This window comes from Pygocentrus nattereri, chromosome 8, assembly GCF_015220715.1.
Source record: "Pygocentrus nattereri isolate fPygNat1 chromosome 8, fPygNat1.pri, whole genome shotgun sequence".
Classification (NCBI taxonomy): domain Eukaryota; kingdom Metazoa; phylum Chordata; class Actinopteri; order Characiformes; family Serrasalmidae; genus Pygocentrus; species Pygocentrus nattereri.
The window spans coordinates 19,851,346-19,874,051 of NC_051218.1; the positions used below are offsets into that span (position 1 = coordinate 19,851,346).

Genomic DNA, 22,706 nt, shown 5'->3' on the forward strand with positions numbered 1-22,706 from the left:
ATTCATGGCCTGAATTGAAGGCCTAGCTCTAATAGTGACAATTCACAAGTATAATTGGACTAAATAAATGCAGAGTGGTCTCTAACATGATGCTACTATTCTCTTACTTTATAGTTTTTAGCTAACTTATAGGAGGCTGTAAAAAATGAAGAAATGTGTTCAGAATGATGAACAGAGCTGTAGATGATTCTAAAATGACTGGCATCTGAATCTGGCATCGGAATCTAAAGAATGAAGTTATGTATTAAACTATCTTCTGATCTGAACATTGTTTTTCTATCTACACACTTTTTTTTTGCTGTTTTTCAAATATTATTTTTTTAAATAAAATAGCAGCAATTATTTATATGACAACAAAATTCCAAACTTTTGAGTGGTCATGTACTGCAGACCCTCTTTGGTGGTTATACCAATGTACAATACAATCTGTGGAAGTGGATCTAAAACTTTTACCACCTTAAGCCTACAGGAACTTTAAAGGACTGTTTTACCACCTTAAGCCTACAGGAACTTTAAAGGACTGTTTTACCACCTTATGCCTACAGGAACTTTAAAGGACTGATAGAATTGAACACCCTCTGTATAACACAGAGTTCAGACATTTAAAGCTAAAACTACATACAGGGAGTCTGCTAGTCCTTAATAATACATTAAAACAAATGGATATAAATCTGCATGAAGTACATTATACAAAGTAATAGACAATTAGACATGAAAACCTGTAAATCTATTGAATCATTCGTTTATTATTATTATTATTGTTATTTGTTTGTTGGTCCAGTTTGAGGACAGTTTCATCTCAAATGATGACAGGAAGACTACAGGGAGGACCAAGAAGATCAACTTCACATTATTTTAAAAACCTTGTCATATAGTTAATAATGTATCCTTCATCTCTCAGTTTTGTAGATGGACTAGAATAATAGGTGTTTATTATAGATGATAAATGATAATAGATGATAATGCCATGCATTATTTGTATTTATATACAATGCTGCCAGCAGGGCTCCGTAAATACAACAATAGCACAACATTGTTAAACAGTGAGTTTATAGCCTCTGATGGAATTTAATGTCAACCTCAAACTCTGGAGGAGGAGGAAGAAGAAGAAGAAGAAAAAGAAGAAGAAGAAGCTACTTTGGGGAAACAGCATGGTGATGAAAATCTGAATGCATCCATCATATGACAGTAAATCCAAACTTAGTGTTTCATAGTGCATAATAATCTAATATGTTTGTCATATTACTCGGCATTTTTCACATATAGTTGCTGCAAACTACGGAGCCCCGCTGGTGACATCCTGTATAAATAAAAATAATGCGTGGGAATGACATGAGTAAGTCGTGGCCATGACTTAGTAAGGTGTGGCCACAACTTAATCATCTCATTCCTATGCCTTACTAAGTCGTGGCCACACATTATTTTTATTTCGTCCAACTCAATATAATCATAGGTTTATTTAAATGCTACAGAGCCACGCTATGGAGCCCTGCTGGTGACATTCTGTATAAATCAAAATAATGCGTGGCCACGACTTAAGTGTGTGTGTGTGTGTGTGTGTGTGTTTGTATGTGTGTGTGTGTGTGTTTGTGGGGAGGGGGGTTTCAAATGAACCTGGCTGTGCTTGTTGGAGCAGCCTCCCTACGCAACATGTAGTGTGTGTGTGTGTGTGTCAGTGTAAGAGGGGCGAGCAGCATGTGAGCCCACTAGTGAAAAGTCCACACTCACACTCCTGATTGCGCCGTTGTGGCTATGGTCGCCCACACTTGGAGCGTGAACAGCAGCAGCTCGGCGTTCCCTCACGGCGCTGACGGCAGTGCTGAAGACCCCCTGGCGCCCCCCGGCTCCTCCGGCCTGAGCAGGACGGGTCACTCGGTGGTGGCCGTCTGCCTCGGCTTCATTCTCTTCTTCGGATGCTTCAACAATCTGCTGGTTCTCTTCGTGTTCGCCCGGTTCCGCTCGCTGTGGACGCCCATCAACGTGGTCCTGTTGAACATCAGCGCCAGCGACATGCTGGTGTGTGTGTTCGGGACCCCCTTCAGCTTCGCCTCCAGCCTGTACGGGAGGTGGCTGCTGGGACAGCACGGCTGCGAGTGGTACGGCTTCGCCAACTCCTTGTTCGGTAAGTGAGCTTAAATCAGCCTGTAGCTCCAAACGAGCACGAGTTCAGGGAGGGTGAACGGAGTCCAGCGCAGCTCAGCCTGAACCGAACTGCAGCTGAAAAACTTTTCCGAAAAAGTTCCTCTACGTGCCTGAGGGGGAACGTTTTGGAAGCTCATTCCTGCCAGACGGAGGAGAAAAACAACATATAGATCACCATTTCACCCCTCCTTCTCTCTGTATGCCTGTATCTTTAAATAATGACTTATTCTCTTCAAAACGTATTTCAGAATAATGAGTAATATACCATGAACACTCAAACAACCATTTGCACGGTTGAAGGGTTCTGTGCATTGTCAAATGTTTCTTCAGGTTGGTGGAGAACATGCTGAAGATGGTTCTGCATTCTATATAGCCCCAAAAGAGGTTCTTCTATTGTTACAAGCTTGACATCATCGCAATAGCAGAACCCTTTTTGATGCCATCTAGAACCCTTTTCAGCTCATTCTCCATCAATCAGAAGAACCCTTTCATGATGCAAAGAGCCCATTAATCATGCCAAAGGTTCCTTGTGTTCATGGTTCTATATAGAACCATTTTCTTTACTAAAGCACCCTTGAGTGAATGTCAGATGGCTTGCTTTCTCTAAACGACTTAGTATGTCAAAACATAAAGACTCAGTGTCTCAATCTATGAACCTTTTCTTTCATTAAATATTATGGGATAATGACTTTTGTTTTGAAACAGTGACTTTCCTATGACCACTTACACCCAACTAGCTACTTTCTTTGTTAAATTTTCATTCAACTGATTGTTTTAACACAGATTGTAAGTCAATATATAGAGAAAATAAGTCATTATTTCTAGTATTATTTCATATAATTCTAAGTCAGTGATGCCAGAAACAGAGAAGGATAAAAAATAATTTTGTCCCTTTTACCTGGTTAGAACAGACTTCCATAAAAATATTTGGTGTTTCAACTCCAGAAAGTAAGCAAGGCTGCTGCCTTAAAATTGTGAGTATGTTAAACTTCTAATAGTAAGTTTACATAACAATAATATACACGGTAAACAGTGCTGAACTTGTTTTTTTCTAGACCACATTGTTAAACCTACATCATTTCTGCATAACGACTTCATTCAGAACGACTTGACGAGAAATGATCTGTTCTAAGCAAATTTACAGAATTTCACAGTGGTGGTGATAGGAACCAGACGTCTGCGGCGTTTAATGCCTCTAAAAAGCTCCCTCTCTGAAAATGATATAATGGAATAGTTAGAGATTTATATTTCCTGATGCCCGAGACATTGTTTTATGATAGATTTGAGATAAAAATACTTTTAAGTCCATTTATAAGGCACTATACAAATAAATACATTTATGGGAGGTGCATGCAGGGTGTTCTAAGGCAAAACAATGCCCAGAGACAACCGTTTTAATGTTTAGACTTTATTTTACCATCATCAGCATATTACACATAAAAAACCTATAGGCATGTGTAATGTTCAGTGGTGGTTGAATAATTCAATTCAATTCAACTTTATTGTCATTATACAATATAGAGTAGCACAGTATAACGAAATACTATCAGGCTACTTTACCAGTACAGTAATAAAAGATGCATAGTCAATAGTGCAAAGACAAAAGACAGTAAAAGGCAGACAAAATGTGCATAGTCAGTATGTACAGGTGTCGAACGTAGACAAAATGTGTATAGGCAAGTGTTATAGGTTTATTGGATGTGCATGGTGAATTGCAGTACAGTACAGTAAATGCAGAAGTACTATTGGTAAAAAAAAGAGATGTAAACATCTGTATATAGGTACAGAGTAGCAGCATAATGTTCAGGTAACATCTTAAATAAACAGTTACAGTATAAATATATAAATATACTAGAAATAAGGCTAGCCAGAGATAAAGTGCACAGCATACAGTCCTCTGAGCTAGTGGAGCTCAGTGTGTAGTGTGCTGGGTGGTCAGGCTGATCAGTAACGAACTGTAGTGTTGTTGTTAAACACAGGTTGATGCTGCCACTGTGACCAGTTTGACAGCTCAGGGATAGAAACTGGTCTTGAAACTGGTGGTTCTGGCTCGGATGTTCCGGTACCTCTTTCCGGATGGCAGAGGATGGAACAAGGGGTGGCTGGGATGTGTGGGGTCTGAGGATATGTTGGTGGCTTTGCTCTCACATTGGTTGTCATATATGTCCTCTATGGGTGGGAGGACAGCTGCGGTGCTGTGTTGAGCAGTTTTGATCATCCTTTGCAGGGCCTTGCGTTCAGCAGCAGTGGTGCTGCCATACCAGACGGTGATGCAGCTGGTCAATGTCTGTATTTGTGTTTGCACATTGTGACTTCTGGTTCCTATCACCACCACTGTAAAGACATCACAGCCTGTAAGTTTCTCTACAGTGCCACATGTCACATACAAACATTTTACATCTCAACCTCTGAATTATGCAGAAATGTTGAAAAATCAATGAAATCTTCTTCTAAAAACTTCTCTTTAACAATTATACTTACTTATGGTTATAGTCAAGCTTACTCCCAATTTGTTCTCCAACAGCAGAACAACTCAACTAAGCAATAAGACATGTTTAGTGAGTGTTACGGAAAAGGTTTAGAAAGTGCATTCACTTTCTGTACTTGTGCATTAGGTTTACCTATCATTAGCGATGGTTGCTAATTATGGGCTAGGAGTCTTGGATAGTTCTGGCAGCATCTTGGATAGTTCTCTTTCAGCCTCTACTGACCACATGGAGGGGCAATGAATTAGATTTTCCATGTGTTTTACTGCTTTTTTGTGTAATTTGAGGCTTTTCAGATATTTGCGTGATGGGCATTTAGCTCTAAAAACTAGATCTGATTATAACCCTGAGCATTTCTTTATAAACTATGGGTATTGAGTTAATTTCTGAATCCAAAACTTTAGTTGCAAATATGGAATATTTTTCAAAATCATTTTAATGACAGAGATCCTTGTGGAGTTTAGTTCTGACTTCTAAATTACAATTGGCTCCAATGTTAAAATGCCCTGGCCTAAACGTCTTGACTGGCTGGATCAAATGTGTTGAATTACAGTGATGGAGACACACTTTGGTGAGCTCTCATTTAGGAATAGTGTTCTACTATAGGCAGAGAGTGCATCCACGTGGTCTTTTTGCCCTTCAGTGAGATAACTTCAGAATAACCACCTCATAGCTTGTTCTCTTAAGGCAAGTCAACTGTCTTTAACCATGCTTTACAAATGAAAAAATGCAAAGTCATTACAAAAGAAAAGTAAAGGGTAATATAAATTAAATTAAACAAATAAACAGTTAAAAGAAGGCTTAAAAGAAAAATTATACAACAGACTTAAAAGGAGGAATTTGCAGGTGTAGTTTTCACACCTCTAAAGTTCAGTCTTAGAAGTTGGTTTCACTTTCTGCCTCTCACGATCCAATTAATCCGAAACACATTCAGTGATGTTGAGGTCTAGACTCTGTTCTAGGAACACAAGGAGCTTGTTTGATCACTTTGCAAAGATCTTGTAGTTTTTTCAGATCTGAAGCAAGAGTGGAGCTTGATTTTCTCTCAAAGATAAGAGATGTACTGTTTATTTGATGGTGGCAGTGTTGGTGGTCTACCAGGTGTTGCATGGTTGTTAAGAGTCCAGTTTTCTCTGTATCTTCTAATAATTGCATGGTACTGTATTTTTGTCAGACAAGAGCATCTTGGTTTCCGTGAACACTGGAAATTCTAGTCTGGTTTATTCACTCTGCAAACTGTTTACCTAAATTATCTAAATTAACCTCAAACTGTTATCAGGCCACATTTAAAAATGTCCATCCCCCCATGCACATTTGATTATAGAGCTAATTTAAGGCTCCTTAATTGCTCTAGTGGGATCCCACTCTCCCACTAATTTCTCCCCCATGATTGATTTTTTATGAATTGCAGGAATTAAATCCATGCTACAGTCTCTTTCGTCCAAACCCAGCCTGCTAAAATGTCTCAGAGGAGGTCTTGCCAAGCATCAGGGCAAAATAATGCCATTTTTTTAATTAAACATTTTTCTGCACAGTATACCGTGCCGTTAAAACTAAAGGTTTTTGCTTTTCTCTGTGGAAAAGATAACGCTTGTGAAAGACACAAAAAGTATCTGGATAATCATAATTATACAGTCAATGATGTTCAGCCTTCAATAACCTGGGCAAAACAGTAATATCATCAATAATTCTGGAGTTCACTGTATGTGTACCACAAATTGAATTTAAATATTGTTAAAGTTGTCAAGTTCACAAGTAGTTGGCAATGCACATTTAAGTCATGGCTGTCGGTTGCATGGATGACTTTTAATTATCTTAAACTCGGAGAACATCCAAGCACTTTACAGTCACATACACATTGGAGACATTTCCACTTCCTTGTGCATTAGTGAGGCCTGTTGTCAAAAATGCAAATTGGCTCAAAGTGAAGAATGTTCATTGGCAGTAGCTAAGTAGCGTGCTATTTTTTGTAGTTAGCTACACTTTTTTGTAGCTAATGGCTGTAGTGCCTACAAATTTTTGTATAGCGAAACTTCAGGCAATCTGTGCAAAATCTGAACCATAGAACGCAGTCATTAACTGGGCTGGTGCAATCCTGCCTGAGCCGTGGACAGCTCGAACAAACAGACATGCGCTGATCACCCCTTACTAGCAGGCTTAGCTCAGGGGTCACAAACAAAATGTTAAGAAGAGCCATTTTGTACGTTCAACAAAAACTAAACCACCTTGGGAGCCACAACATTTTATGTCCGTTTTACCGTCTTAGCTGGAAGTATGTCTCCGTATGTGCTAGTGTTCTAGTACAGGCTAAAAATATAACAAACACAAACACAGACTTACTTTGATCTGCGCTAAGCTTTAGCTCAGCTGTAGCCGCTTTTCTCGCATCTCATGAAAATTTTCTGGGAGTTTCTTGTAAAATGTCTCTCAATGTTCGACTTTTTACAAGGCTGAAGTCGCTTCTCATTCTCCAGCTTCTCGTTCAAATTCTCCTGTTCCACCTTAAATGGTGACTGAGGCACCAGATTGTACTGCTGTGCCATTTAAGGTGGAACTGGACAATTCAAACAAGAAGCTGGCCAATGAGAAGCTGATTCAGCTTCACGAGTTGTTGCAGATTAAACGTATCAGGAAACTAGCCGAGTACTTATAAATGCTAATAAAGCCGACCATCTCCAAATTATTGATGTTCATCTTAAATCTCTCTCTTTGCCTTTTCATTATCTGCATTGCTATGTGTCAAGCAGTCTGCGCATCGGTCTTCAGCATTAAAGGGTGAATTAGCAGTTCTACATTAACTCCAGTGTTTAAGACCATTTATTGTCACCCCAAACAGAGTCTTTGATGCGAATTTGAGGCTAAAATGCTGCTGAAGTTTAATAAAAACTCTGAATGTCATGTTCGGTCCTATTTAATTGTGTTCAGTGTATTGACCAAAAAGTAATTTCAAAGTTTTTCATAGTACTTTGATTGGTTCTGTTTTTTCTGTTCCAACCTATCAAACCTCCCAAAAACCTAATATGATACATGTTGTGTATCATTAAAATGTCTTTAATTATCATGAAGTTATATTTTTGCCATATTGCCTACCTCTGTTGTTACGTGAGTTTAACTGAGCTTTAGCTCTAATGTGACCATATCTTTTGCTTTCCCTCTGCTTCTCAGGGATTGTATCTCTAGTCTCGCTGTCTGTCCTGTCATATGAACGTTACGTTGCTGTGCTGCGAGCCACCAAGCCAGACACATCGGATTTCCGCAAAGCCTGGCGCTGTGTGGCATGTACCTGGCTCTATTCGCTGGTGTGGACATTGCCTCCGTTCCTGGGCTGGAGCAGCTATGGGCCTGAAGGTCCAGGGACAACCTGCTCTGTGCAGTGGCACCAGCGCTCCACCAGCAGCATCTCATATGTGGTGTGCTTGTTCATCTTCTGCCTTGTCCTGCCACTATTTCTCATGGTCTACTGCTATGGCAAGATCCTGCTCATCATTAAGGGGGTAAGTGAAAGGGTGGCAGGCTCTTCATCTCAGTTTTGATAGAAGTGACCTTAATTGCAGTGCCTAAAGGCTTTTTAACTTAGATTTAAATAATAATGTTGTCAGGCTTGTAAAAAAAAATAAAAACCATGACAAATAAAATAATAATACAATATACTTGAACCATGCTACATACCATTGATAAAACCATGCCTTAAACGTGTCTTTCATTCTCTAAGGGTCTGAAGCACAATTGACGTTCGAAAATGTTCTTTTGCACATTGCTTGCAGTTAAGCTTGCAGGTCTTCAAATCTTACACAGTGTAGCTGTAATTGATATATAGTTTACTATGCATGTTGTGGTTTTACAGTTTTACAGACTACTGCCATCTCATGCTAGGTTTTTTGCCTTTGTGTGTCAGCCTTCAGCCGTAAATTTTTGTGGTGTGTAAATTTGCGCAAATTTTCACTGTAGACGAGGGGTGACAGTGAGCTGATGGAAGGTTATAATCAGCTGCTTTTAGGTGGCACTACTTCTTCCTTGTCAGCATGGTATGTCTGGGCCCTAAGGCAACTGCCAGTCCTTAAAGAAATGCCACATCAGGTGTTTCATTCGGACATAAACACGCCATCAGAAACTTTTATTGACTATTTTATTATAGAATAAAGACGTGCAGTCAATGTAATGTGGATGGAATATATTCAAAGAAGAAAGACAGCAGTAGCCTCTACTTCATGCAGTTCTTTCAAAAGTTCAGTGTCCAAATGGGAAGATTTGATGATCAGGATAACTTATTTTCAAAAGTGCCAGTGCTCTCTTTACAGAGATGCCATCTGCATATGAAAGGTTTTACATTATAGACACTTTTAAGATTTTTCCATTATATGTCTTCAGTTTTTCTTTTCAAAAATGTTTGTATCCAAAATTGATGGATGTGTTAAGGGATGAATCTCTTCATATGTATGTGATGGGTTTGAACATTAATGATCAGACATCCCACCATGCCAAAAACATTCAAAGAAGCAGCTTATCTGGTGAGACAAGATCATCAGGACTGTATAATGTTCTTTCCTCTCCTGCATACATGCCCTTTTCCCTGCAGTCCTTTCTACTCTCTTTTCATTTTGACTTTCTTCTGTGTGCCAGTAAGTGGTCACCAGCCAGATAACCTACACCCAGGTGTTGCCGCAGAGCTCCAATTAGTTTTCTATGTGTGTATTTTCACAGCTATAAAAAGACCATCGTGCCCCCCTGTTTGGACTATATGGACTCATTTGCTGCTGATTCTCCACATAAAAGACTACGAATAGGTTAGCTGGTGTTCCAGCCTCCAGAGTTCAGTGACTCATCCCTGCCTTAGGGGCCTTACATGAACAAAAGGCTTACTGAAGGAATATGTAATTAGGCTCCCCGATCGATGGCAAGCTGGTGAGGCTTGCAGCTCTGGTGTTACTCCATGAATGAATCACCCAAAGGAGGTATTTTTAGAAAGGTAGAACTGACCTGTTACTGCTGGTGATTTGCCATTATGTAACATGCTTATTTCCTTCGCCATTTGTGACGTGTGGCCGCTGGAGATGCGCTGCATACCCAATTAATGGAAAGAGCCAGATCCATTACCAGTAAGAGTAGTTCGCTGACCAGAGCCACAACACTTTTCTGAGAAACACAGACACAGATATATGACACCAACTGCAAGGTGAATTACAGGCAAATAGATATGTGCCAGTCGGTGGGTGATATGTCTGAGAAAGTAATTACACTCATAAAAATAGTCAAGACTCTCAAGACATGGCACATGGAATTGATTCTCACAATTCTCTTTAAAGCCTGTCTCATAAAGATGTCTTCAGTAGCAATCGAGGCATGCTTAACAGGGTGTATTGAATTTTAGAGGCCAACGTGACATTTCGGCTGAAGAAAAAGTCACAAGAAAAGACACTGAGCTCATGCAGGTAATGAAACAGTCTGCAAGCATACTGTGAAATATCTGACATTCCACTGGAAGAGCTTTGCTTCTCACGCACTACAGTCATATGGCAAGGTGTCCAAATCTCCTGGGCATCCTTTTAACTGAAGGTTTTTCTGCAGAGGCACGGTCATTACATGGATGAGAGAATGCTCATTCAGTGTCTTCAAGACAGGTGCTAATGGGGCATGTAAAAAGGTGAGAGTGACGACAGCAAGGACAGAATTGGACCAGTTGTCATTACTTTTGATTGGAAACTTACAGTCTATGGCACACTGCCACTGTGTTATATAATGTCAGGGGCAAGAAAGGCTTGACATCAGGCAATAAACTCAGGGGGAGAGAAGTCACAACACTAACACATGACGCAAAACCTCCTCTATCGAACCCACTCTGATCCCAGCACAACTCACAGACGTGGCTTTCTAATTTAGTCTTTACACCTGCTGACCTGTCAAGGCATCTTCTCCAGAGGCAGATGGCAGATTTAGTGTGATAACAAATATATAGAAAGAAATGAAGACGATGTTGTCAGCAACTCTAGTTTCAGACTAAATCAGCATTAGGCAAAAGTCAGAGACCACCCATTTCCTTGCTGGAGCCTATACCAGCAGTCATTGGGCGGAAGGCAGGATACACCCTGGATAGGTCGCCAGTCCATCGCAGGGTTAAGGTCCAATTGTGGACCTTAAATATGTTATTCCCAGGAGAAAAGTACATATTTGTACCTGTATGTTTTGACACAGAACAATAAAATAAAAAGGGGTGTGCGAAATCAATACAATTTAGAAAATATAATTTCAGTCTATTATAGTACAATTATGTTCCCTGACTAAATGTACTGAGACGTACCCTTGAGGGTACCACCCCAGTGACAAGAGAGGTACTGCGCCAGTGGTAGTTTCATGCCTTTTATTCTGAGATTTTACAGAAAACATGCGAACAATTATGCAATCTAACTATCATGTTAGATCACCAAAACTGCCACCATTAGAATTTTTTTTCATTTTCAAGTTTTCATCTTTGAGAGAGAGGAGAAAACAATCAAAACAATTCTCAAAACAATGTTCTCAAAACAATGGACCACCTACTCCAGTGTCCAGAGCCCAATGTTATTAAATGTGGGATTACATGGCTCAAAATGCAACCAACTTCTAAGACATTGTAGGTGTGATAGATATGGATATCTTTGAAAAACAGAAAGAAACTCCTGGAAAGAATGAAAGCTGCCCAAAGGGTGGACACAACACACTAATACTGAAAATTTGATGTTATATTGCATTTTTATTTTTGATATATTGATTTTGCATCTGATGACTGATTTGACTGGAAATGAAGTGATTCTCTGACTTTTCAGAGTTCTCTGATCACAATAGATTTCAGTCACATGCAGTAAGAGTTGTTTAGCAAAATATTCAGCCTTCCTCAGCAGGTTAACTGCAATAAATATTGAACATAATCAAATTGTTAAAAGATCAGAAAATGTATGTCACTCCTTTTCATGTATCCCTGTTTCTGTACAGATGACTAAGATCAACCTGTTGTCCGCACAAAGACGGGAAAATCACATTCTACTCATGGTATTCACTATGGTGTCCTGCTACCTGATGTGCTGGATGCCCTATGGGGTGGTGTCGCTGATGGCCACCTTTGGCAGGCAGGGACTGATCACACCTGTAGCCAGTGTGGTGCCCTCAGTGCTGGCTAAGAGCAGCACTGTGATCAACCCTGTCATATATGTGCTCTTCAACAACCAGGCAAGTGGTAAATTCTATGGTGATACAGCCATAATAATGCACAAAAGCTTGAACCCAGCTGTCAAGTTTTGTTGGGAAGATTGGTGTTAAGTTAAAACCTGAGGTATACATTTCATTTCAGCAGTGGTGGACGAAGTACACAAATCATGTACTTGAATCAAAGTAGAGATACCAAAGGTAAAATATTACTCCAGTAAAAGTAGAAGTCCTCCCTTTAGAACTTAATTTGAGTAAAAGTACAAAAGTATTTGCCTTCAAATATACTTAAGTAAAAGTACTAAAAGATTAATTATGACTTTAATGTCCTATTACTATATTTGTAACCAGACTCTTGCTTTATCAGCTCATTTTGGAGTGAAAGTTATCCGGTGTCACTCTTGATAAACCAGTCTTTTAATAGAATGTCATTATTTAGTCTTGCACTGATGTCTATTAAAATTATCATAAGCACAAAACACTGAAGGCAAACAATTTCCATTAGGTAAGTGGCTCTGAAAAAACTTTTTGCAAACAAGCAAAGTTTCAGTTTAAGATTTATTTAAACTCAGGTTCATAAATGAGTTTTCCTTTGCTATATTGCATCTGTAGGTCTCTGTTCATAAAGATAAATAAGCCAAATAAAATTCACTATAAAATGAAAGTGTTGTATAAATTCAGAAAAAAGACATGTCAGTCACAACTGCATATGTGTACATATTTCTATATTGTGGTCTATTTATACAGAGTTGGGTTAGTTCCATCATTTATGTTGAATAGACACTCACAAAATTTTACGCTGCTGCACTGATGTTGAACCGTATGCTTGCACTGGGTTCGTATGTCCAACAGGTCAAAACAAGCTCAAAATAAAGTGGCCGCTGTGCCCTGATTGGTGTTTTTGCTTCACGTTTCGTTTTGTTTTGACATGTTACGTTTTTACACACACATAAGCCCAAAGGAACAGCAGATTTCTTATAGTGTAGTGGAGATATTTACTTTGAAATGTAGTGGAGTAAAAGTAAAACGTCACCCAAAATGGAAATACTTCAGTAAAGTACAAATACATGAAAAAACTACTTAAGTACAGTAACTAATTACATTTACTTAGTTACTGTCCACCACTGCATTTCAGTACAATGCTCTCAATGTTCTCAATGAACTACAATGTTCTCAAATGTGCAGGAAGAGACAAAATGACAGAAACACTGCAAAAGACTTCAACTTTGAAGTAACTTTGAAGTAAAAGCAGTTTTTCAGGAAAGACATATTGGGTTGAATGTCAGGTGTAGTACCATGCGATGGTGGATAAAATACACAAAGGAAATACCCTTGGTAAAATATTGCTCAAGTGAAATTATAAGTGCTCTAAATATTTTTACTTGGGTTTAAAGTAAAGACAGCCCAAAACCTCTTGTTTTCAAATGCACTTATCAAAAGTTATGTCAATATACATCACTATCAAAAGTAACAATACAACTTTTCTTATCTTGAGTGTTCAGTGAAGAGGGTAAAATGGGTACATTTTCATTCTCTATCCAAACTGCTGCAATATCAGGTATTAAAAAAATCCCTGTGCATTTTAGTGTACAGCATTTTCTTTCATTCTGAAAGCTTGTCAGAGTAGTAGTTACAGTTGCTTAACCATGATTGGTACACAGTATTTAAGGGTGGGATTTAATTAAAGGTGTGCTATGAATGGCTTGACTTATGTGTGAAAGTGCATCATATTATTTTGTATATTTTGGAAAATTCAGTCTTTACTTCACAAGATCTTTCAGAAAGAGTAGTAAAGTAAGATCTTCTAAAATGTAGTGGAGTCAAAATAAAAGTCTGGAAACATAAATACTTTATAAAAGCACAGGTGTTTGAAAAAAGCACTTAAGGACAGTAATGAAATATATATACTTTGTTACTGTCCACCACTGGTAGCATTAACAACTGTGAAAGAGGGTGCACAATTAGCACTTTGACATGATAGTTTATATAGCAAACTGAGGCAAATAACAGATAGACAGAGGTAAAATAGTGGATGCCCAAATTGTAGTTAAATCAGGCAAGTATTGAAAGGATCTGTGTTGAAATCTGCAGGATACCCACTTATATAGATCAGAAATTTTTGCTTGATTCTCACCTTCTGTGTGAACACCACTGGACTGAGAATGTGCCAGTCAGCGCTCAATCCAAAGATAGTACATTCACCTCAGAGAGGCTTTGTGGAAATCCAGACTAAGTCTTTGTCAAATCAGCAGAAATATTTAGCAGGACAACAGAGGCAGAGCAGATAGAGCATTGCTATCTCTTTCACTCTTAAAAATGTTGTTTTAAGTCATTTTATTAAATGAAATTGTCTTAATTTGTTCTTTAAAAACAACAAAGAATGTCATTTCAAACTTTTGCATACAGCTGTACTTCCTGTCCCCACTGCTCTTTAGGGTGTTTTCACATTTGTCCCAAATACTTTAGACCGCACCCTGCTGAAAAAAAAAAACAGCACAGACTAGCTAATCTAAGCTGATCTAAGATGGTCTCTGCTGGTTTATGCTGGTCTAGTTTAGCTGGTCATCCCAACATTGTCATGCTTTTGTCCAGCACACCAGCACCTAAAACACAACATATGCTGGATTTGCTGGTGAGTAGCAGTGCTGATCTATGCTGTTTTTCCAGCACGGCCCCCAGGGCCGATTCTGGGCTTGTTTGAAGAAGGGGCTCTTTATCGCTGGTTTGCTTTCACACACAAGAATTTCTTCCAAACTGTGGATGTAATTCCATATGTCACTTTTCTGTGTGCAGGTTGCAAAATGGTAGTCATTAGCTTCATCTGTTTGTTGCTTTTTATTATTTTCCTGTAAGCACCAATTTTTCAGGTGGACCAGAGATTGTTTACCTGCACAGCTCCTGGGCTCAAAAACAGCTTTCACACTAGAACTAATGTACCAAACTCACAGAGCAAGCGGTCCTGGGTCCACAAAAAAACCTCTTAGCAGGAAAATGCCCTTGTGTCTCAGGTCCCAGAAAAACATAACATTGACATTCACATAGTCCAGAGTGACTGCTGGGTGTTTGTATATGACTGAGTCAAGAATTTGACCAGAAAAATCACCAGGCCTTAATAAAAGCTTTGGCTGGAAGGTGCACCCAGTTTGTAGAGGGCAAATGGATGCCTTCAGTATACTTACAACAATTACAAAAGAGTGCTAACTTCAGACTCAGCAGTCTGTCTCTGTTTGAAGGGCAAGGGACTGGATTGCTGGTCAATCTGCTTTATACTCCAATTACATCATGTGTGATTTCCTAAGTCTTCCATCATTATAAGGGTTAAGCTTTATGTACTGCTCATCCACAGAGAGAACCTTATTTAACCATTCCATGTCACCATTTTTCACTATTTTTGACATTTTATTATGTGTGCCAGTTCTACAGGTGCTTCGTAGCCTTTGTAAAATGTAGAGCAGAGCCATTGATCCACACTCAGCACAACAGCAGGGAGGAAGCACCAGCATCCAGCCTGTGTAGGTCCTGCACAGGGTCTACATGGCCCCTCAGCCTCAGGAGCCACAGTAAGCTGTCTTCAGAGAGAGAGCAGCGCACTCTGTCCCTCGTGGTTCATTACACACCCTGAGGAACATAATAATATTGTACGTGACTCAGATAATTTGGCATTCTTCATGTACCTACTCTGCTACCAATGTGGTCAAACAACAGGACACTGATTGCCACAGTGAAAACACTGATGAGGAGAATCTCTCGCTAACCAGAAGCAGAAAGGTATAATTGGACTGAGGTATTTTGGGTTTCGTGCTTGAGTTGCAAGTTGAACTTGTAGGATAACGGATGAAGTACATTACCTTTTAAACTTCATCCCTGTGGTGGTCTCTGTGCAGTGCAGTGATTGATGAAGAGAATTAGCCATGCTAGTAGCACCATGGCGTGCTTAAAGATGAGTCACAAAGTTTAGGTTAAAAATGTCATCCACCCACACAAAACAGTGCAAAATGCAGCAACATCATTATCTGAAACCTCTTAACGAGCTTGCAGACAGTTGGTTGGGTCGATGAAACTTGACCCCAGTAGCAAAGCTTAATGGCTTATTAGCAGAGATAACTCTGCTAGTTTCTCACTAAAATGTATTGCTATGAAGCTAGAGTTCAGTACATATACTGAACACAGCACACAAACTGGAACACATTATGGTGGAAATGCTTTTTTTAGAAGGCTATTACAGAGCACAGACTACAAATACAAGATCAGCACAAGACAAAAAAGACTTAGTCGAGCTGTCTAGGCTTTATTTTCATATCTGACTGGAACTGCTGCTCCTTAGCTTTGACTATAAGTATACAATAATGGCATAATACTGCTGTTAATTGAAATATACATAATGACATTATGGATTATGCTGCTTTTAGTTAGAAACACAGCTGACCTCTAGCTTAAGTAGCGCTGTAAATATGTAAATAGCACTGTAAAAATGTAAATAGCGCTGGTATTTTCTGCTCTGGTTGTTACAGTGTGTGGATCAGCCATTACTGAAAGTGCATGATAAATCAGAGGCAGAATGCAATGATTCTTTCCACCAATAGTAGGAGCTACTGCATACATCAGAGAGAACTGTTTGTGTACTTGGCCATTCGTTTTCTTTTGATGGCACCAAAAGAACATAATTCTTTTCATATTTCATAAGTCAACATAATTGCAGAGGTAACATTTTTTGGTAAAGATATTTGGTTCTCTACTCATGCAGGGACATACAGAATGTGCTTTTGATGTATTTTGGAGAAAAAAATATTTACTTCAAAATGTGTAGCATATACCCATTGATCCTTATTTTGTAAAATGTGTAAATATGACTTTTTTATAGTCAGAAGATCAGGTGTATCCTAAAGGATGTTTTTCTTCATTGATGACTGTCTTTTCATGCCTTGTGATTTCACATTACAGAATATCATTGTAAGCCGAATGTTGATGTTTTGTTCAAGGGTTAAAATATACGAGACTGTTTACCTGTGTAAATGCTGACAATTATATTAACCAGGTTATATATCATCACTGTTAGAACAGAACCTTGTATCTCCAAATTGTCAGTTTTTTCCACACAATTTGAAAATCCAAGCTGTGCTTTACATTGTGCCTAAATTACATAATGAGTGGATCATGAGAACGGGCATGAAATTATTTAGAAGGAAATGTTGTTACATTTACATTGGAAACTAAAGTTTTTTTTCCTTTCCTGTAAAGTTCCTTTTCTGGAGATGTGAGGTTTTGTTCTGACAGTGCTGAAATCATTGCTGTCATATGAAAACCTCTTTGGGGTTTTATTTATTTATATTTACAAGTCCAGTTTTGACATGTGTGTGGTTTTATGTCATGATGCATTTTTACAAGACTATTTTCCATCTTCTTATGATTCAACAAGCTGTTATAGTTACTGTATTTTTTTGTACTGTAGTTTATATATATATATATATATATATATATATATATGCTCATATTAAAAAAGTGCAATATATGTTATGTTTGAAAGTATATATATATATATATATATATATATATATAGTATAATAAAATGTGCTGTTTTTGAATATTTATTGAATATTTAAATAAATGCCTATATATGCCCATATGTTGATATATTGAAATACATACACATATGTAGAATAAATATATGCAACTGTGTCATTTTTTAATATTTTCATATATTTCAAAAATATATAGAAATCTATTTTCTTTGCATATTGTTGCTGGAGTATAATCTCCATTATATGTATATATACATATTTTCAGATTAACTCCAATAAAAAGTAAAGAACATTTTTGCCCTCTCCTGTAAATTTGAAGAACCTTGTTTTCTTTGGACAGTGATGATATGATAATGACGTCGGTTCTGATTGGCTGTGTCTGGACCTTATAACTTCAGCATAAATGGAGCTGTACTGTTACATGCTGAACAGACCAATATAAGTAAACGTGTTCGTTTTTTATAACATTACAAAACCAGTGATTTCAGAATGGTCTATTTTTGCTGCTTAGTTTTGGTATATTTACTGTGTGGCCTGGGTAGTGAACAGTTTGTCTGTCTGTCAGACAGACAGACAGACAGACAGACAGACAGACAGACAGACAGACAGACACTTTATTGATCCCGAAGGAAATGTAGCAATGTGTCATGATTGGCCCCTCCCAGTCCTGTCCATGTTTACTTCCTAGTCCTGTCCATGTGCTTCTGTTTTGGTTTTCAGTCCTGCCCTCTTGTTTCATGGCTCCACCCCTGATTGTTTCCACCCGTTTCCCACCTGTCCCTCGTTATCCTGATTTGTATTTAAACCCTGTGTTTGCTGGTCTTTGTTTGTATGAGCTGTTTGATATGTTTGTAATTTGGTGTGTTAGGTTGTTTGATCTTCCGGCCCTGTTGTTTGTTTGACCCTTTTATTTTCATTATGTCCATCCCACCTTATCTTTGTGTTGTGACCATGGACTATCTAGACCCTGATTTTGGATTTGCCCTTAATAAAAGTTGCTTATCTCAGCATATGCGTCCGCCTCATCGCTGCCCACCATTACACAATAAGGTGTAACACTGTCTACATACTACATTAAACTCTCAATTAGAACAAAGTCAATTTTCCATTAAAATAATGTGTATTTTTCCTCCTTGTGTAAAGTTCCCATTTTGGATATTACAAGGTTTTGTTAAGTCAGCAATATACATTGACATACTAGTTTATCATATCATTACATTGTCATATTTTCCACTACAGTAAATACATGTGCTTATTTTGCAAATCTAATCAAATCCAAAATGAGCAAAACTCCTCATGAAGGCTGCATTAAGTTCAGAGTGTCAACGAGTTGTTTCTTATACTTCTATTAACAATAGCCTGGATATGCTGGTGTACTATTGGTATATTTATTGCAGTGCACAAATAGTCAGTGAAAAGACATTCAGCACTGTTGCACACCAATTTGCATCTACACCCAATAAAATAATGTGTTGAATTTCCTTAAAAAAGTTATATGAAGTGGTTCCACGCAACTGTGTTAAGTAGCTTCTAAGATACCTGATTGAGTAATATGTACTTAACGAATTCAAAAGTAAATTCTGTTTAATTGGACTGGACTTTTAGTTATCCAAAAATGGGATGTTGCATTTACTTAAAAATATGTCAAGTGGTTCCACATGTGTAAAGCTTTTGAGATACTTAATTGAGAAATAAATCACACACGTGAGTTTTAATTGACTGGGCTGATCATTTTTATGTATTACTCCAACATTCATCTTCACTTGTTTATGTTCTACCAATCAAAGTAGATAAAGAACATAAAATGAATGGGTTTAAGTTAGATCTATAACATTTCAGTATGTTTTTGTCCTACTGAGCTGTCTATAACTTATATACATATAAAATTATATAGAATTACACTCAGCGTAATAACTTCCACTTATAGCCAACAGCAACGTGGCTAGGCAGTTAACCTTGGAAGTTGCACATACAATTGAAGGTAGGCCGGGGGGGGAGACAACAAGAAGAGGGTGAGGAAAATAAGTAAAATAGTAAGCAAAATAAATGTCGCCAGGAGCCAATGAGGAAATGTTGAGTTGAGAATAAACACTTATGAAGTAAATCTGACATCTCTCTTAATTTTACTGAAACAACACAACTAACTCAACTTCACTGACTTACATGCATTTGCTAATATAAACAAGAGAAGACTAGAAGATTCAAACCACCAACAGAGCAATTTCATTTGATTATTGTCTGAGCAACTTTCACTGGTGACTAAACTCACCAAAGCTCTATATTTAGAGCACCTCTACTTACGTAGACTATACACTGAGGTGCACTGCCCAGATTTGTTAAGACTTTTCTGTAATTAAAGGTCATAAATAGATTTATTGACTCATTCTCCCAACTGCGTATTTAGAGGTCACTAGTTCCCTAAAGTCAGTGTCCCTTGACTGTGGAATATGCTTTCCAATCAATACAATCGGTTTGGAAACTATTGCTTTGAAGTTTCTTCTCCCATTCAGAGCCACAAGGTGTCTTTCTCAGATTCGTACTTCAGCCCTCACAGATGGGTTAGTCTTTGAGAAAAACCTGTTAGCGGGGGTGGAAGTGAGGTTAGCATTTGTAATTCTCGCAAAAGCAGACGCGCTGTTTACAGTAGCAGAATGAAGCTGGCACTGACTAATGTGCACTTTCTGGCCTCACTGACCTTGCTGAATTGGCAATGAGCTATTTCAAGGTGTCATTTACAGAAAGCAGGGTCAAAAAGTCATTCAGAAACTTGTGAGTGACATCAAGACACAACATGTAATCGTCCTCTAATTACTGAACACCATACTCTAATTAATGTATTCAATTACTTTAAGGTGTCCCCATTGGTGCCACTGGTACACACAAAACTTGTATAATCTCCTTAGAAAAGTATTGACTAATAGAATGAAATGTTCTGGTGAAGCCATTGTCTACGTTTACCTTGTTGGCTAGATGGGTATAAACCTCTTTAGGACTGGACTGTGAAGCAGTAGAACTGCATTGTCTGGAATGACAGGGCTGCATTAAACATGTTTGATATGAGTTGTTTTTTAGGGGGGGATTTTTTCAAATTTTCTCCACAATGTAGTCATATCCAATTCCACCCACTAGTTAGGACTCCCCCAAGTCACACAATACCACCAGCACTAGGAGGGAGGGGGCAAACACAAGCTTCCTCCGAGTCATGTAAACCAGGCACTGCTGCCGATACATCATTGGACAGCTGAATGCGCTTGAAGGAGAACGCTAACCGCCAGTTCTGTTATGTCAGCTGACAGATGCCTGTGATAAGTGATGGGGGAGATGACGGGCCATCCTACCCACCCTGAGAGAGTGAAACCAAGTGTGACTCCCAGTCTTGGATGGCTATAGCATCACCGGCAATCAAACTCCTCATCCCCTGATGATCATCCAGCATCAGTACCCAATGTCACTCATGGCTGTGGCTGCAATCAAATTAAAATGTATCAACATGAAGTGTGAAACCTCAGAAGAGCAGAGGCTAGGTTACTGCAGTTAAGAGGGGAAGGTACCACATTTCAGTAAGACTGCAGTTATAAAGGTTTGAGTGGTTTAAAGTAGGTTTATTAATGGCTAATAATTAAGTTATATGTCATTAATAAGCAGTTGTATAACAAAGTAAAAGTACAAAACTGGGCTGCTATATCTGATGCATATGAATATCAAATGAATATTAAATGAAGCTGACAGGTTTAACCCTGGCTGATGGAGAATACAAAGTGAGGTAAGTAACAAGCAAGATCTGAGGTTTAACTGCAACATTAATAAACTAATTTTAAACCACTTATACACCTCTTAAAAGTCTTATTGTAAAGTGGTGATGGGTGGGACAAACTCCCTATTAATACCTTGATTTCAGAAGAAATGTTGGATGAGCATGTCTCTACAAACATTTGGACATTATGCAAAAGTTTGGGCACACCAGTCAAATTTTAAGTTTGTTTGACTTTCTAAATGACAATAAATTACACATCATCTACAGAGAACACACATCTGACTGTTTTACTGTGCAAATTGCTGCTTATTTACTGAATTTAACATACTGGAAAAAAATTCTTAAAGGTTAATCTCAGCAAATAATTAGAAATTATGCATTAAAATGAATCTCTCTATTTAGGATGTGTTAACTTATTAACACTTAGAAAATCATTAAAACATGTCATTTGAACGGGGTGCTCAAACTTTGGCACACATCTGTACCTGGAATGTACCAATAATGCAATGCCACATGAAATATTCATACTGATTTTCCATTTTATCAGATACACTTACCAGTGCTTTAAGGTTTACAATAACAGACTGCATCTGGTTGTGCAATTTATCAACTCTACTTCATCCTTCAGTGGAAAGGACCACCATAGCACTACTACTGACCAGACATCCTTAGGATTGTGAGTCATTCTCATGCTGTTAAAAATGGCTTGTCAGTTCAATCTAAAAACTACTTCATGTGGTAACAAGTGAATTTACTAGTTTTATTCAGCCTGAAAATACTTAAAATGAAGGATTCCTTCAATCAAAGAATTTTTTTGAGTAGAATAAAATCTCACTTGCTTGTTACACATAACATTTTTTTTTAGGTTGATTTGACGATCCATTTTTTACAGTGCAGCACAGCAGTGACACCGACATGTGTGGTGCTGGTATGAGCATATCAGGCACAGCAGCTTTTGAGGTTTTTACATGTCAGTGCTGGGTCGAGAACAGTCTGTCACCCAAAAAAATAATGGAAAAAACGGCTTGTCATATCCACCTAAAAAAATTACTTCATGTAGTAACAAGCAATTGTACTAGTTTTATTCAGCTCAAACAAAGACTGTGATTCATAGAATCATTCATTCAGAGTATTCATAGGTTGAATAAAATGTTTTCCCATTTCTAAGGACTCTTCAGGCTAGCTCTATACTGTGGTCATTGTAATCCTCCCTTGCTCGCTGTTGGAAAAGCAAAGTTGTGTGTGTGTGTGTGTGTTGGTTTATTGTTAGTTACGTGTTTTGTTATTTTCTGATCTTTTTGTAAAGCATCCTTGGGCTTGAAAAAGGTCGCTATATAAATTGAACTTATTATAATTGTTAAAACTAGTTAATTTACTTGTTAGCGCATTAAGTAATTTTTTAGGTTGAACTAACGAGCCATTTTTTACAATGTATCCAGGCAGCCCTGGCCCTGAGGGCTCAAGGTTGACTAAAACTGTGCTTGAAATTGTGCATGAAAAAAAGATGAGCTAGAAAGGAGGTCATGTAAATGCTGCAGTACCTGAAAACACTCGTACCAGGACACCTATATGATAGGTATGCCTGATGAAATGGCGGATAAGGATGACTGTTTCACGTGGTGTTTCTGG

General features: G+C 38.2%; 1 protein-coding gene across 1 annotated transcript; it reads left to right on the forward strand.

Moving 5' to 3' along the window:
• Positions 1-1,627: 1,627 nt before the first annotated feature.
• Positions 1,628-17,228, forward strand: tmtops3a (teleost multiple tissue opsin 3a). Its single transcript, XM_017707097.2, has 4 exons — positions 1,628-2,122; positions 7,794-8,122; positions 11,595-11,828; positions 15,220-17,228. Exons 1-4 carry the CDS (start codon positions 1,753-1,755, stop codon positions 15,424-15,426), a joined length of 1,140 nt encoding a protein of 379 aa, XP_017562586.1. The 5' UTR covers positions 1,628-1,752; the 3' UTR covers positions 15,427-17,228.
• The last annotated feature ends 5,478 nt before the right edge of the window (positions 17,229-22,706 follow it).

Bases quoted from the DNA above. Each gene is read 5' to 3' on its own strand.
- tmtops3a (XM_017707097.2), top strand. From the start codon at position 1,753: ATGGTCGCCCACACTTGGAGCGTGAACAGCAGCAGCTCGGCGTTCCCT. The intron at 8,123-11,594 runs GTAAGTGAAAGG...GTTTCTGTACAG, and splicing joins TCCTGCTCATCATTAAGGGG to ATGACTAAGATCAACCTGTT. The intron at 11,829-15,219 runs GCAAGTGGTAAA...TATGTGTGCCAG, and splicing joins ATGTGCTCTTCAACAACCAG to TTCTACAGGTGCTTCGTAGC.